The following is a 15817-nucleotide window of genomic DNA, read 5'->3' as shown; positions in this document are numbered from 1 at the left end:
CCCTTTCCATCTTCTTGTGTTTTATTTAATTTAAATTATTTTCTTATATTTTAATAAATTCTATGAGTGACATAATTACCAAAATATCCCTAATAATGATAGGATGAAGCACCAATTAATGTTCACAATGATAGTGTAAATATTTCATAATATGAACATTCATATTGTTAATGGAAGCATTTACACTGTCAAATTTATTTATCTATTTATTTTATAAAATTACATATATTACCCTCTATGAAGCATGGTTAATCCAAAACTATTGTTGTACAAGTACTGGGTACTTATGTGATACAAGTACGCGTAACGGGTACGCGCAATACATGTCTGATATGCAAAATACTTTAGGTATGTTATGGGTATAACTCCGGTACGGGACAAGTACAACACGGATACTTTTATGGGTGTTTTGGTGCATAAATGTAATTTTTTTTTAAATACTAGAATTCTTATATCGTGCCTATTTTTTAAAACTTTCAAAATATAAGGTATTTTTACATATTAAAAAAATACTTAAACTTCTTTTTTTTGACCGTTGCAAAAATACTTTAATTCTTTTTTACAATTCTTTTTTTAATTATTTTATATCATGTATTAGTATAAATTATAAAAATATATATTTTTATTGACATACCGGACCGTACTTGCACTACTTTTTCTTTTTTCTTTTGGTTTTATCAGTGTACCCATAACGTACCCGCACCTGTGCTTCTAGATTACCCTAGTTCGTGGAACTTTTTGTAACTGAGATGATATCTTTCTTGAATAGAAAAGCTAGCACATGGACGAATACCCTTGTTTCGCTTTAGCTATTGTTCAATTTGAACCCACCATAACTCCACCACCTTTTGTAGTTCGTTCTTTCTATAACTACATGATAACCTTAATATTTTGCATGTGGAATTGTTGTTTAAGTTCATAAATTAAGGGGAATGAGTATTTTACATGTTGTGACAAACATGATCTATGTTACATAGACTCTTCAAAATAAATCAAGGAAAATGTCTCGTAGCTCAAATTTTGTGGCTCAAAAGTGGCTCAAATGGTCAAAACGACGTCGTTTTGGCCATTTTTATGTTGTTCTGTACTCAAAACGACGTCGTTTTGGCCATTTGAGCCACTTTTGAGCCACAAAATTTGAGCTACGTAGCATTATCGATAAATCAAATACCCATGTTGGACACCCGACACTTGGACCAAGGCATGGGATATGTTTATGATACTTTCCATGAGACTTTTTATAAAAATCATTATATGTATATATTGTTGTATAATTGCTATAAAATGAGTAAATTGCCATTTTGACACTATGTTACATATAGCACTATTTTATCTCACATAACATATTAAAAATATAAAAATATGACCATTTTTGCTGAGTTTGCATATCCTTAAATTTGTAATTCAATAGATCCGACCTCTAGATATGCACCCATACCCAAGTCCAAGTAACATAGGGCATGATGACAAGTACTATCTGCTCCTAGCGTTGTGGAGTTGGTTTGAGTCACAGGAATCAACGTATTTACAAAAAAACGAGGGTAAGGTTGCCTACCTACTATTTCTCCCAAATCGTGCTATAAGTGGGGGAGCCTTGTGTACTGGTTCTGACCTTATTTTGTATGAGGACTATTTTAGAAATTGAAAACTTGACTTCTTTCTTTCAACTTAGGATTTCCTTCAAGACTTCCATAAGTTCCATTATCTTGTTTAGAATGGTATTTCTTTCTTGATAAAACAATCTAGCTCATTAGTTAATTTTTATAATATTTTCTCTCATCTTGTAGGTATTTGATTCTCCTCACTTAAAAGTACTGGTGGGCAAAAGGATCCGACGACATTTAGATGCTAAATCCATTGTCCAGTTGCTTAAGAGTTTTGATGCTCCCGTTGGTACGTTATAATATTTGCCACTCTCTCTCTCCCGCTTTCTCTCATTTTTTCTTCTTATCTCAACCAAAATATCGAATCTTGATAAGCCAAACCAAACTAAACCAGGCCTTAAGTCCTACCAAATAGGGTCGGCTATATAAATCCTTCTTCTCCACTTGACTATATCAACGGCCAAAAATATCAAATCTAGATAGAGAAGAAAAAAACCCAACCTAGGGATAACCCCAATGGTTAGAGAGAAAACCAGAGCACTTAGCTCTAGTCAATATTTTACAATCTTCAATTAAAATTAAGTACTATGATCCTTACATCATCTATTTATAGACTAAGACCACTGACAACCACAATTGACACTTAACCAACTAATGACACTTGTATTTAAAGATATTATTTTACTACGTCAGAACTCCCCCTTTAGGAATCTTGTCACAAAGTTTTGGTAGCAGCTAAGTGACTCAATTTAACACCACTTGGGATGGAATGACAGTTCTCACGTACAGCCATAGATGAGGAACATGTGCTGCATTTCCTTGCTCGAAAAATGAATCTTACAACTCATCATTCTTTGAATTCATTGAAGCTGCAACCTTTGCTAAACAACCACATGTGCAAAGATGACAACCCCCATCATGTACCCATATCCTCTTGCTAAAGCTTAGATAGTTCCCCATTTTCCCAAGCCACTTCACCTCTGACCTACATACTTGTGCAGAAAAGTACTCATGTTGTTGGGATGAGACCAATAGGTTGGCAAAGGATGTCTTCCAAAGCAAGGCTAAGGAATGTGACAAAATGACAAGAGTGACTAATACTATGCATCCAATAGACAAGAACACTTGAGAGAAGGAATTCTAACATTGAACTTCTTTCTTCCTTCCTTCCCTCCCTTGGACATAATCGTCAAATGAGCATCACAACAAGTAGCTTACTTAGCTCAAAACAACTTCCTATAGAGGCATAAAGGAGTACCAAACATACAACTTCAAATAAGCTCTTTGAAACTTTCAAAGACAGCATTGTCTACTTGCAAGAGATTCTAAAAGCCTTATAAATCTGAGAAAATGTTATCCTTTGTTGATTTTTAATTCAAATCTTTTATTACAAGCATTATTGTTGTGGTTTCCTAGATAATAGTTTTATTATGTATTGTTCTTCAACTACATAAAAGATACCTAAACTGAATTGAGATTTTCTTGATTCATTGACCACGATAGTCATGCTAAATGATATAAATGTATTGTTATTGTGAGATATTATGTTTTATCTTATTTAGTATGTGAGGGTAGTTTAGTCTTACTACTTTGTAATTAGGCCTTTAGGGTTTCTTGCGTTTCTTATTTAAGTGTGTAAGTCATTCTCTAATAATCTATTCAATATAAGATACATTCTTGGGTATACCGTATTACATGGTATCAGAGCCGGTGTACTCACGGATGGGTAGGGTGCATGCCCTTGGCCTCAAGCCACAGGTGCTGCCGAGTGAGCACACTGAGCATGAGGGAGCGTGTGAAGCGAAGTCCCACATCACCTGAATACTAAGGCCCCATTTGGGAAGTTGGCTATTTTAGTAAGTTATTTTAATTTTTGGCTATTTTAATAGGTTAAAATAGTTGTGTTTGAAAAGAGGGTTGGATTTTTTTGTTATTGGATGTGATGTTTGTGAGAGAAAAAGTGAAATGGTTATGGGTTTGATGCGACATTTTGTCTTATTGGCTATTTTAGCATATTTTGTCTTTTATTGTTATTTTAGCCCAAAAAGCCAAAAATCCGTCTTCCTAAGCACCCCTAAAGTAATGTTAAGCATATAAGCGTGAGGGCACCCTCACCCTAATAACTAGTTTTTGGGGTTGATCTCTATCCAAGACCATGTACAGTTATATCATGTATTGTTCTTCAATTATACTGTTAATTCTGTTATGGTTCCAAGATAATTGTTTTTTTTTTTTTTTTTTTTTTTTTTTTTTTGATCGGCAAAAAAATCTTTATTGATGACAACATACAAGGTATGGAATAGTACATCAATAAAGAGGAGCTTGGAGCTAAGACAAAGCTCGAGGCGCCAGTTGGTGAGGAACCAACCAAAAAAGAACAAGAGGAGAAAGAGAAGGAAAAAAACAGCAGAAAAACAGAAAACTAGAACAAGCACCTAGATACACCACACAGGACAACCCTCAGGTGGATTAGCCCCCAGCTGAAACACCCTCCTCTGCACAGACCAAGAACACACTCCTCTGCACAGACCAAGAGCACACTGAATTCTGAAACACCCTCCTCTGAGAGCATACCATGGGCTGCATCAAGCTAAACACCTCACTGAATGAAAACAGAATTCAGTCTTATTAATTCAAACCAGACCAAAAGCCCAGCGAAAGGCAAAACATGGGAGCCTTTGACACCAGACTTCAGCACAGCAGATCATCATTTCATACCCATAAACCAGCAGATCATCATTTCATGCAACCAGCACATCAAATTCATCTCAACACAGCTTCGGGATCAAACAACATACAGCAGCCCAATTTAACTCATAATTCACCAGCTTAATCAAAACAGATCAGTATCCAAATGAACACAGACCATCTCAAAACAGATCAGAATTAGCACATAGCATACCAGGGCTCATGCACAGAACATCAGAAGACAGCATATACCAGCCCTTATGCAAAACATTTTTTCATTAAAGCAAACAAAATCAACCCACAGAGCTTTACTAAGCCAGCACTTAACTACACACAATAACAGACTTGACTCAGATTATATATAATATCATGTACCGAATAATTAAACCCCTTCAAAGATGAGGAAGCCCACAACGCTACTCTAACCTTTATTAGCTCTGCCAAAGCAATCCAATCCGGTTGCACCTTGTTAAATACACAGTCATTTCTGCTTCTCCATACTGACCACATAATTGTTATCATGTACTATTCTTCAACTGCATTCCATGCTGAAAGATATCTATACTGAATTGAGATTTTCTTAATTCAGGGACTACTGCATATGTAGAGCAATCAATACCTTTTCCTCAAGATGGTAAACAGGTTAGCAAAAATTCCTAATCGATAGAAATGCTAATTATTTGTGTTGCATTAGGAATTAATACTGCTGCACAGCAGTTGGTCTTTGTTGTTGTCATCACTATTGTTATGATAATGCTGATATTTTGATTCTTTCTCTTTTCAAACCTTGCATGGCATTGATGTCATGTATGTTATGTCTGTTAGTTTATTTCCAAAACATTTTTTTACGTATATGATTTTTTCATATGCTCATGAGCATTTGATCCTTCACAATTAGAAGTTTCTAACGACTATTCAATATTTTTTAGTACATGGATTGATTTTTTTGTGAGCATTTTTTCTTATGCCAATGAATGCATGTATCAGCAAATAAATGTTCTTTCTGCATGCTGTTTTTAAATTGCTCATGGCCTTGGGCCACTTTCTCAGTGATCCAACTTGAATTTGAATCTGGTTAAAATGGTGTGCTTTTTCCATATATCAAGGGAAAAAATTGTTATGTGCTTTTCATTCTTGCTTCTATAGATTTACTGATATGGCAGCTACCTTTTCACTATGGCACTTTAAAATTAATATTAGATTTGGGACGGAGAACTATCCACATTTCTTATTTGTTATCTGTTCAAGACTTAATTACTTCCCAAGCGTCTCTCAAGTCTGTCCCCATGAGATATTGTGCGCACATTCTGCATATGTACGTGTGTGTGCGTGTGACTCAGTTATGGACACCCTTTGTTATCTACACTTTTTATGACCACTGATGTGAAACTTGTTTCTAGGTTTTGTTTTCTAATTGGAACATGTTCTGATTGTTGTTTCAAAATGACACTGTCATCTTCTGAATATTGTTTAACAACTGTTAGTCTTTAAACATTTTGAAAACATCAAATAGGGAAATTAAGAACACAAACAAATCCAAACATGACCAAATTTTGTGCAAGTACTTTCTATGGTGTCTTCGCGGCAGAAGGATCCTACCTAATCTCTGTTTGTTCTTTTGGGCTGTCGTACATTCTGAACATAGAACCCTTTGGCTTCTTGTGTTTGCCAACAAAATTTTCACCATCAATGATGCATATTATTTTCTTTTGCAATGAAGGGATGGTGGGGTGGAGGATTTGGATATGGACTGTGGATTGGGATCTTAGTTGCATCAGGGTTTTCTGTTGTTCCAGTGCCATCTTCTGTATGGAAGAATGAGCTCAAACTCTCCGGAAACCGCTCAAGTAAGGTGCGCTTGATGCTTCACAAAGTGGCATAAGCATGTCTCACCTTTCATTTAGGTTATATATGTAATAATGTGAGTGTACATAAATATTTGTTTACTTTGAAATTCCCTTCATTAAAATTCTGAAGAAACTTGCACTAAGATTAAGTTTAATTATTGTAAAGTTTCATTCATTGTTTTTCACTAGACAATAAGAATATATTCCTTACGATATCAAACTCATTTTTAAAAATTTACTGCAGATATAGGGTTCACTGTGATCTAACTTGTGTTTTTTAAGCCTTTAATTACCATAAGGCAGTCCACACATGTTCAAGAATGAGAATCCTAATGGAAGAAGCTGAGTAGCCTTCGCCTGTTTGACCCAAAACTTACATGTCAAGGGTTTAAAAATGCATGAGCTTGTAGTGGTTGCTTTAATATGGCTTTGGTACTCTAAGCTGAAAATGTTCCAATCAACAGTTGTAGTATACTACTCAGCCTCTTCCTCCCATCTTCAGGTCTTAGGATTATCATGGAGGTTGCAATATACAGCTACAGATGTTCAAAATCTATGGCAATTTTTATACTAGCATAGATAATAAAGATGGAGAAAAGAATTTTTATAGGCTAAAGACTACTATTTCTACAAGGACTAGATCCAGAAGTTAAGAATATTTAGTAACTACAAGTATTCTAGACTAACTATAGCTATAACTTCTAATTCTACTCCAACTATGATATGAAATCAAAATAAGAAACTTCGATCTTTTTACCACTAACACTATTCTGGATATAATAAAACTCATAAAAATGATCCACTTAATAACTGGACCCAAAAGAAAATCCATGAGCCACCCCGCAACCCATGTTCAGCAAATATGAAATTACTAAAATATCGTATGCTGGAAATTTGTGTTAATGCATATAATAAGATAGTGGCATATGATAGTGGTATTGGTGGTAGATAGTGGCATGTATAGAATATGATAGTGGTGTTGGTGGTAGATAGTGGCATGTATAGAATATGATAGTGGTGTTGGTGGTAGATAGTGGCATGTATAGAATATGATAGTGGTATTGGTGGTAGATAGTGGCATGTATATAATATGATAGTGGTAGATAGTGGTAATATATAATATGTAAGTGGCATATAATGGGTTATAATGATGTTTGTAATATCTCCTATATAAGGAGTGTCATTTGGTCTTGTAAAATAAGAAGTTTTGAATATAACAGAAATATATTCCTTCTTCCTCATATTTTCGGAGTTCTTCTTCCTCATATTTTCTAAGTTGGTATCAGAGCTACAAAAAACACAGCAGCCCTAAAACCGTCACAGCCATGTCGGAAGTCACGTCCGAAACCACTTCAACCCCTGCCGCTGCCATTCCGGTGAAAACGTCAAACTCTCACTCTGTCCAAATCACCACCATCCGCCTAAATGGTGATAATTTTCTCCGCTGGTCACAATCTGTCCGGATGTATATCCGTGGGCAAGGAAAGATCGGTTACATCACTGGTGACAAGAAGGCTCCTGCTGTTAATGATCCGCTGTTCGACAGTTGGGACGCTGAAAATTCCATGGTTATGACATGGTTGGTCAATTCCATGGAGGAGGATATAAGCTCTAATTACATGTGCTATCCTACTGCACAAGAATTGTGGGATAATGTTAGTCAGATGTATTCTGACCTAGGAAATCAATCTCAAGTTTTCGAATTAACTTTGAAGTTAGGAGAGATTCGTCAAGGAGATGATTCCGTCACCAAATATTTCAATTCGTTGAAAAGGTTGTGGCAGGATCTTGACATCTTCAACACATACGAATGGAAATCGGTTGACGACTGCAACCACCACAAGAAAACTGTGGAAGACAGCCGTATTTACAAGTTTCTTGCCGGCCTCAACATTGAGTTCGATGAAGTGCGAGGAAGAATTATTGGCAGACCTCATCTCCCATCCATTGGCGAAGTATTTGCCGAAGTCAGAAGGGAAGAGAGCCGAAGGAGCGTCATGCTTAAGAAAAAAGGTACTGGTGAATCAATTGAAATTTCTGCTTTAATTAGGGATGCTGCGGCCAACAAGGCTGCAAATTACCAGCGCAGGTTTGATGATAAGCCACGGGTCTGGTGTGATTTTTGCAACAAGCCTCGCCATACACGCGAAACGTGTTGGAAGATCCATGGCAAACCTGTCAACTGGAAAAGCAGCAAACAAGGAGAGAAGAATCGTGGCTTTCCTACCGCTAATGAAGCCGATTCAGGTCCCTTCAACAAAGAGCAGATTGAAAAACTCTTAAAGCTGATAAAATCCAACTCCTCATCCGGTACTCCTAGTGTTTTGTTGGCACAAACAGGTAGAAATCCTAAAGCCTTCTCTTGCCTAAACTTCTCTCCGTGGATCATAGATTCCGGTGCTTCCGATCACATGACTAGTTTTTCTCATTTATTTAGTACCTATTTCCCTTGTTCTGGTCATGACAAAATCAGAATAGCCGATGGTAGTTTTTCACCTATTGCAGGAAAATGATTTATTAAACTAACTGAGAAAATTAATCTTAATGCTGTTCTTCACGTCCCCAACTTAGCCTGTAACCTTTTGTCTGTCAGTAAACTATCTAAGGATTCTAATTGTCGTGTTACATTTTTTGAATCCCATTGTGAATTTCAGGACCAGAACTCGGGGATGATGATTGGGCGTGCTAGGATGCTTGAAGGTCTTTACTACTTTGATGAAGTACCTGTTAGTAATAAAAAAGCTCAGAGCTTTAATAGTACTAGTTCAATCTCTGTTCGAGAAAAAATAATGCTATGGCACTATAGGCTAGGACATCCTAGTTTTCTTTATCTGAAACATTTATTTCCAGAATTATTTAAAGGGATTGATTGTTCTTCTTTTCATTGTGAAAGTTGCATTTTTGCAAAATTTCATCGCTCTACTTATTTGCCAAAACCTTACCAGACTTCCAAACCTTTTTATTTGATTCATAGTGATGTTTGGGGCCCTTCTAAAATCACTACTCTTTCTGGTAAAAGATGGTTTGTTACATTTATTGATGACCATACCCGCTTATGTTGGATTTATTTGATGAATAAAAAATCTGACGTGAAAAATTTATTCACAAATTTTTACAATATGATTGAAAACCAATTTCAAACCAAAATTGGTATTTTACATTCTGATAATGGAACAGAATATTTCAATGAGCAGTTGGGTGAGTTTTTGGAAAAAAAGGGGATTTTTCATCAATCTACATGTCGGGATACCCCTCAACAAAATGGCATTGTAGAACGAAAAAATAAACATCTACTTGAAGTAGCACGTGCTATAATGTTTTACATGCATGTTCCTAAATATTTATGGGGTGAAGCAATTTTAACAGCCTCTTATTTGATAAACAGGATGCCTACAAAGGTGTTAACATACAAAACACCTTTCGATTGTCTCAAAACTTTTTTTCCTGACACGAGGTTGTTTTCTGATTTACCCGCCAAAGTTTTTGGATGTACTGCCTATGTTCATGTTCCTAGTTAATTTCGTTCAAAACTTGACCCCCGTGCTATAAAATGTGTTTTTTTTGGGTTATTCCTCAAACAAAAAGGGGTATAAGTGTTTCGATCCTCAAACCAAGAAATTTCATGTGAGTATGGATGTGTCATTTGTAGAAACAAAATCCTATTTCCCCAACACTTCTCTTCAGGGGGAGACAAGTGGAGTAGAAGACCGTTTTTGGGATATTTCTATCCCGCTCCCCAATGTCATTTATCCTACACAAAAACCACATCTGTCTGATAATGATCACTTAGGAGAACCAAGTTCTATGGTGCCTAGTCAAGAAGATTCTTGTTTAGGGGGAGAAGTACTACAAAATGATCTAAATCCTGAGCTTCAGGTTTATACTAGGAAGCGATTTCATCTGAGGAATAATGACCCGAATGTCCATCCTAATGACCCGAATGTCCACCCGAGTTCTGGCATCGAAATTTTAGGTAATCCTATTCCTTCTATTTCCGACCTTGATGTTCCTATAGCAATTAGGAAAGGTGTCTGAAATTGCATTAAACATCCTATTGCAAATTACCTCTCCTATCAAAGACTGTCTAAAAACCATAGAGGTTTCACATTTAGGATTTCACACTTGTTTGTTCCAAGGAATATACAGGAAGCATTGGATGATCCGAATTGGAAATTAGCAGTCATGGAGGAGATGAATGCTTTAAGGAGAAGTGGTACTTGGGAGATAGTTGATCTACCCAAAGACAAGAAAACAGTTGGGTGTAAATGGGTGTTTACGATATTGCCTTTGCTTGTCTCATACGCGGCCTGATATTGCCTTTGCAGTCAGCATGGTAAGTCAGTTCATGCACTCACCAGGGGCAGAGCACTTTGAGGCCGTTTATAAGATCTTAAGATATTTGAAAGGAACTCCAGGGAGAGGCTTACTGTTCAAGAAACATGGACATCTTCAAGTTGAAGTATACACAGATGCAGACTGGGCAGGAAGTGTTACAGACAGGAGATCAACATCCGGATACTGCTCCTTTGTAGATGGGAACCTAGTTCCATGGCGGAGTAAAAAACAGAATGTGGTAGTTAGAAGTAGTGCAGAAGCAGAGTTCAGAACTGTTGCCCATGAAATCTGTGAAGTAATGTGGATTAAAAGAATTCTTGAAGAATTAAAGCTTTCTCACCCGACACCTATGAAGGTCTATTGTGACAACAAAGCAGCTATATCTATAGCTCATAATCCAGTTCTACATGATCGCACAAAACATATAGAAGTGGATAAACATTTCATCAAGGAGAAAATCAATGCTGGCATAATCTGTATGACCTACCTTCCAACAGGTGAACAATTAGCTGATGTGCTAACGAAGGGACTACACAAGAAGCAATTTGATAAACTGACTAGCAAGCTGGCTATGGAAGATATCTTCAAACCAACTTGAGGGGGAGTGCTGGAAATTTGTGTTAATGCATATAATAAGATAGTGGCATATGATAGTGGTGTTGGTGGTAGATAGTGGCATGTATAGAATATGATAGTGGTATTGGTGGTAGATAGTGGCATGTATATAATATGATAGTGGTAGATAGTGGTAATATATAATATGTAAGTGGCATATAATGGATTATAATGATGTTTGTAATATCTCCTATATAAGGAGTGTCATTTGGTCTTGTAAAATAAGAAGTTTTGAATATAACAGAAATATATTCCTTCTTCCTCATATTTTCGGAGTTCTTCTTCCTCATATTTTCTAAGTTCGTATAACCACTAAACACCGTCATGAACACTTTTCTTTGGATCAAAAAGGCTTCTTAATGATCATTGGACCCAGACTTTGCTTTGTACTTCTAAAGATTAATGTACTTGTTTAGTCATGCACTAGATGTTGAATCAACTAGTTTGGCTACGAGAGACGATTGCCAAGCTATAAGAGTATGATCAAATCAAATAGTTGTTGCCATCCTACCTGACAGGATTAATCTGAACAGATGAGTTATCACCAAGAGTCCCAACACAATTCAACCCACTCTCATTGTTGCCCATGGAATTCTTACTACCTTCCAACGTGTTTACAAATCGGAATGGCACTACTCAACAAAAAATGACAGGTTGATGGGTTTACGAACCCAACAGCAAAATACTTGAAAAGAAGATGCTAATACTGCCATCATTCATACTCATTTTTTTCTTAGAACTTATATGCTATTTTATGAGAATTATATATGCATCCTTTAATTTATCAAAGATGTCCAAATTTGGCAGGATGATAGCAGGGAAGCTGCATCCACATTATTTCCATCTATGAGTTCCCTGTTGAAAAGGAAGAAAGATCATGGTATATTACTCTCCTAGATACATATTTCCTTTTTGCTCTCTTTAATGACTTCTGTTTGCTATAAAGACAGAAGGAAACTACATAGTATAGGCTCTTTTGCTAGCAAATATAGCTTAACAGTAAAAGATCTTCTCAAGTAAGAAGCAAAGCAATAATACCTTGAACCAACCCAAGGATATGCAAATGAGATTGTTGGAAATTTCAGTAAGGGGAGGGCATTTGGAATGCTGAATTATTTTTTCTGAATCAAGGTGTACTGAATTCGCAAAATTTTATGGAGAAATTATTGAGACAACAGTTTGTTTTTTATTTATTTTGTCTCATCACGGGAGTTAAAAACACACTGGGCTGTTCCTGCCTTGAGTTGGTTCTACTTAACTATAGCATAGATATATGCTGAATTGCATTTCAAGTTTCCAACTAGCACCTTTATAGGCATTTACGTACTAACATGAGAAGACACTTTTATTTTTACTTTTTCAACGCATTTAAAATTTGATATTTGGACTTCATAAAATTTCAGCCTTTTTGAAACTTAGAATTTATATATATATATATATATATATATTTTTTTTTTTTTTTTTGATAACTTGGGATTGTTCTCTGGTAAACACAATATAGACACATGACACAAATATGACATAACATGAATACAGATACTAGAATTTCTAACAGTAACTTAATTAGTGTCATTTATATGTTGGAAAAGAATTGGGAGCAAAATACCCCAATTTCCATTTTGAAAGTCCCAAGTATTTATATATAGATAGTAAACTAATAGGGTGTACGGTTTCAAAAAAATAAAATGCTCAAGGACTAATGGGTATATTTAACAACTGTGAAATATGTCAAAACAAAACAAAAAAAACAAAAACAAAGGACAACTATAGAATCTACAAAAGAGAGAACATATACACAGATAGGAAACTATAGAATCTAGAAAAGATGAAGGCACATTTAAGAACTAGGTTGGTTATAACCGACCTCGTCTCAGCTAGCTGAAACTGTCTCGTTGCCAAACTTGAGTAGTGCTTATTAATTCTTCGTATTCCTATTCTATTTTTGTTTCTAATGTTATTTTGAGGCAGGGCTTTATTCTATTAGATTGCCTCTTATTTTATCTTTTGCTAAACCTTCCACAAAACCCTAGACATGTATGACAAAACCTTAAAAATTTAACACGTGCAGATTGCATGCTCAAGAAGTGTCCAGATTATTAAAAATTAAAAATAAAATAGAAGGATGTGTGAATGCATGGGTGAACATATGTTGTTGTCCAACAAGTCTCACGTGGGCAGCGGCGGAGCCAATATAGTACCGCGGGGATCACATGCCCCCCTAAGTTTTTCATGTTTATACTATTTCCCTTATATATGAAGTTTATATCTTTTGTGTCCTTTATAAAATTATAATAGTGCCCCTCCTTAAATAATGTAAAATTCGTTTTAAAAATTTTAAAAGTGCTCTATTATATTTTTTTTGTTCATTCTTTTACACCCTGGACTGGAAAGTCAATGGTAAGAATTGAATTAATTGAACATTTCTTTTTTATTATGGGATTTGTTTAGTTGATTGTTTTTCTCCATAATGGGATTTTTTGTTGAGTTGATTAATAGTGTTGAATTTGTTAATCATAAATTCAGTTGGGTTGTTGATTGTGGATTTCTAAGCTATATTAATGTAATTTTCACGATAATTGTAATATTAAATCTCAACAAATAGACCCTCAAAAAAATGTATAAATTTAATAGTATCTCGTTGTTTATTGTGGGGTTTTTTTCCCCTTCTTTTCAATGATGTGAATAATATGTGCCCCCTTTGCCTTAAATTTTTAGCTCCGCCACTGCATGTGGGCACCTAGGATGCATGTCTATGCTTCCTATATTATCATGGTCACATTTGAGTGGTGTTTATCATCATCATCTCTTCTTATTCATCTTCACTCTGTCTTTGTTTATAACTTGATTTGAAGGGAGAGTGTGTGGCGTGTTTGACAGGTGGACACATTCGTACTCATCATGTCGGTGTCAGACTTCACTCTATCTTTGTTTATAACTTGATTTGAAGGGAGAGGGTGTGGCGTGTTTGACAGGTGGACACATTCGTACGCATCATGTCGGTGTCAGACACAGACACAAAATCCATTTTGGAGTGTCCATTCTTCCTAGGTGGTTCTCATCCTCTATCCAATAAAATGGAAATGGGTTTCCAAGTTTTTTTTTGTATATCATCTACCATAATGGTAGTTGTCTTCTTTTTCCTGTAGTCATGCTTTATTTGGAGGTCAAAAGTTTTTCATGCCCGGACTGAAGGTCTTCCATCTTTGATAGAGAAATGTTGTCATACATATATTTGACAATGTAGCGTTATTCATCTAGCTTCAGATACTTTCCTCCAATGCAAAGTAAGTTTGTCAGCCCACCAGCATCAGTCCAACATCCTCATTGGATCGATTGTAATGATGTTGCAACATCGTTGATAGGTGGCGTCATCACTTATGTCAAGTTGCGGCCTCTTTGTGCAGAACAATTTCTCCATCCACATAATGAGACATCAGTATGGATGAATTCTATGCCAGGCAATCCTCATCTTCTTTCTGGTTCTTAAACCCTGGAAAGAACGAATTATTTCCTTGTTCATTTGATTCTCCTGCACTCACCTTTGAATTCCATTGTGTTCTTAATACCCTGTAATACACTATTGTACGAATGGAAAGCGATCTGAAAGATCAGTATTCTCCAGTGCCAATTTCCCGAATTTACATTTCAAATTGACTTGCTTCGGCTCAGTTTTAAGGCAATAGCGGACCAGGGCGATGTCTTTTCCACAGTCGTAATTGGATGTCTAAATTGTTGAACACCTCCCTCTTTTAGTTCTTTGAATTCAACAGTTTAAACTTAAGATAGAAAACAAAGCTTGGGGATCAGAACACCCTAGTTTGAGGGAAGTTCACTTTCTCTGAAGGAGCCACAAACCCCTACAGTGCACATATTTGCAAGCCAAGCAATTCATTCCCTCAACCTATTCTGCCATTGTTTTGAAAAACAGGCAAGGGGTCATATATCACCATCAAACTGTAGGCTACATGATTTTTATTTTTTTTTTTAATTTTCTAATGGCAGCTTATCTTGGTGTTTTTTAGTTCATCTGTACAATGGTTTAAAAGCTGGGGCTGTGAGGCCACCAAAAAAAAAAAGTGGAAGTATAGTTTTGTTCCGGGTTAGATCAGCATGGGGTAATGATCGTTTCTTATGGTAAACAAATGATACGTTTGGTTCAGCAAAAGAGTTATTTGTGCCTGTGTTGTTCACACTAACTACTTACGTCCTCTATAGCTTTTTATGTTCTGTGGATCTGGCACTTGCAGGTCGAGCTGAGGCACTACTCATTGCTGCTTACGGCAAAGGCATGAAGATTAGCACCAATTCATCATCCCTCTCAGAAGAATTGATGTCTTAAAATAGGCAAATTGGCCACAACCCACTCCTTTCTTTTGTCACATCCTTCAGTTGTTGCTTCTTTTCTTCTCTGCAAATGCTACAAAATGAAGAGCAACATGAATAGCGACAAAAAGTAGTTGATGGTTTGGTATTGTATAATTCTCACATTAGACTAACTGCGTTAGATATTTCACTAGTTTTAGTTTTTAGCTTTTTATCTTTTTTGCCATTGTCATTTTTTTTCTTCTTTTTGGGATTGCTTCATGGAGATTAGCTGACTGATAGTATTATTGATACTTCTTGTGGGATTTAAACTTCCCAATTGTGATCCTTCTTTGTAACCTAGTATGTGTAATTGTTAGATGAATATCTAAATTCTGATGGAAATTTGAGGTTCTCTTGGAAACA

At 36.0% G+C, this 15817-nt stretch overlaps 1 protein-coding gene across 1 annotated transcript; it reads left to right on the top strand.

Moving 5' to 3' along the window:
• The first annotated feature begins 244 nt into the window (after window positions 1–244).
• Window positions 245–15817, top strand: LOC114257574 (Holliday junction resolvase MOC1, chloroplastic-like). The gene is made up of 6 exons (XM_082904667.1): window positions 245–280; window positions 1788–1893; window positions 4882–4934; window positions 6013–6144; window positions 11897–11969; window positions 15337–15817. Exons 1-6 carry the CDS (start codon window positions 245–247, stop codon window positions 15426–15428), a joined length of 492 nt encoding a protein of 163 aa, XP_082760793.1. The 3' UTR covers window positions 15429–15817.

The sequence above is a fragment of the Camellia sinensis genome, chromosome 14 (assembly GCF_055761805.1).
Source record: "Camellia sinensis isolate YWXY chromosome 14, ASM5576180v1, whole genome shotgun sequence".
Classification (NCBI taxonomy): Eukaryota; Viridiplantae; Streptophyta; class Magnoliopsida; order Ericales; family Theaceae; genus Camellia; species Camellia sinensis.
This window is presented reverse-complemented; position numbering and strand designations above follow the sequence as displayed.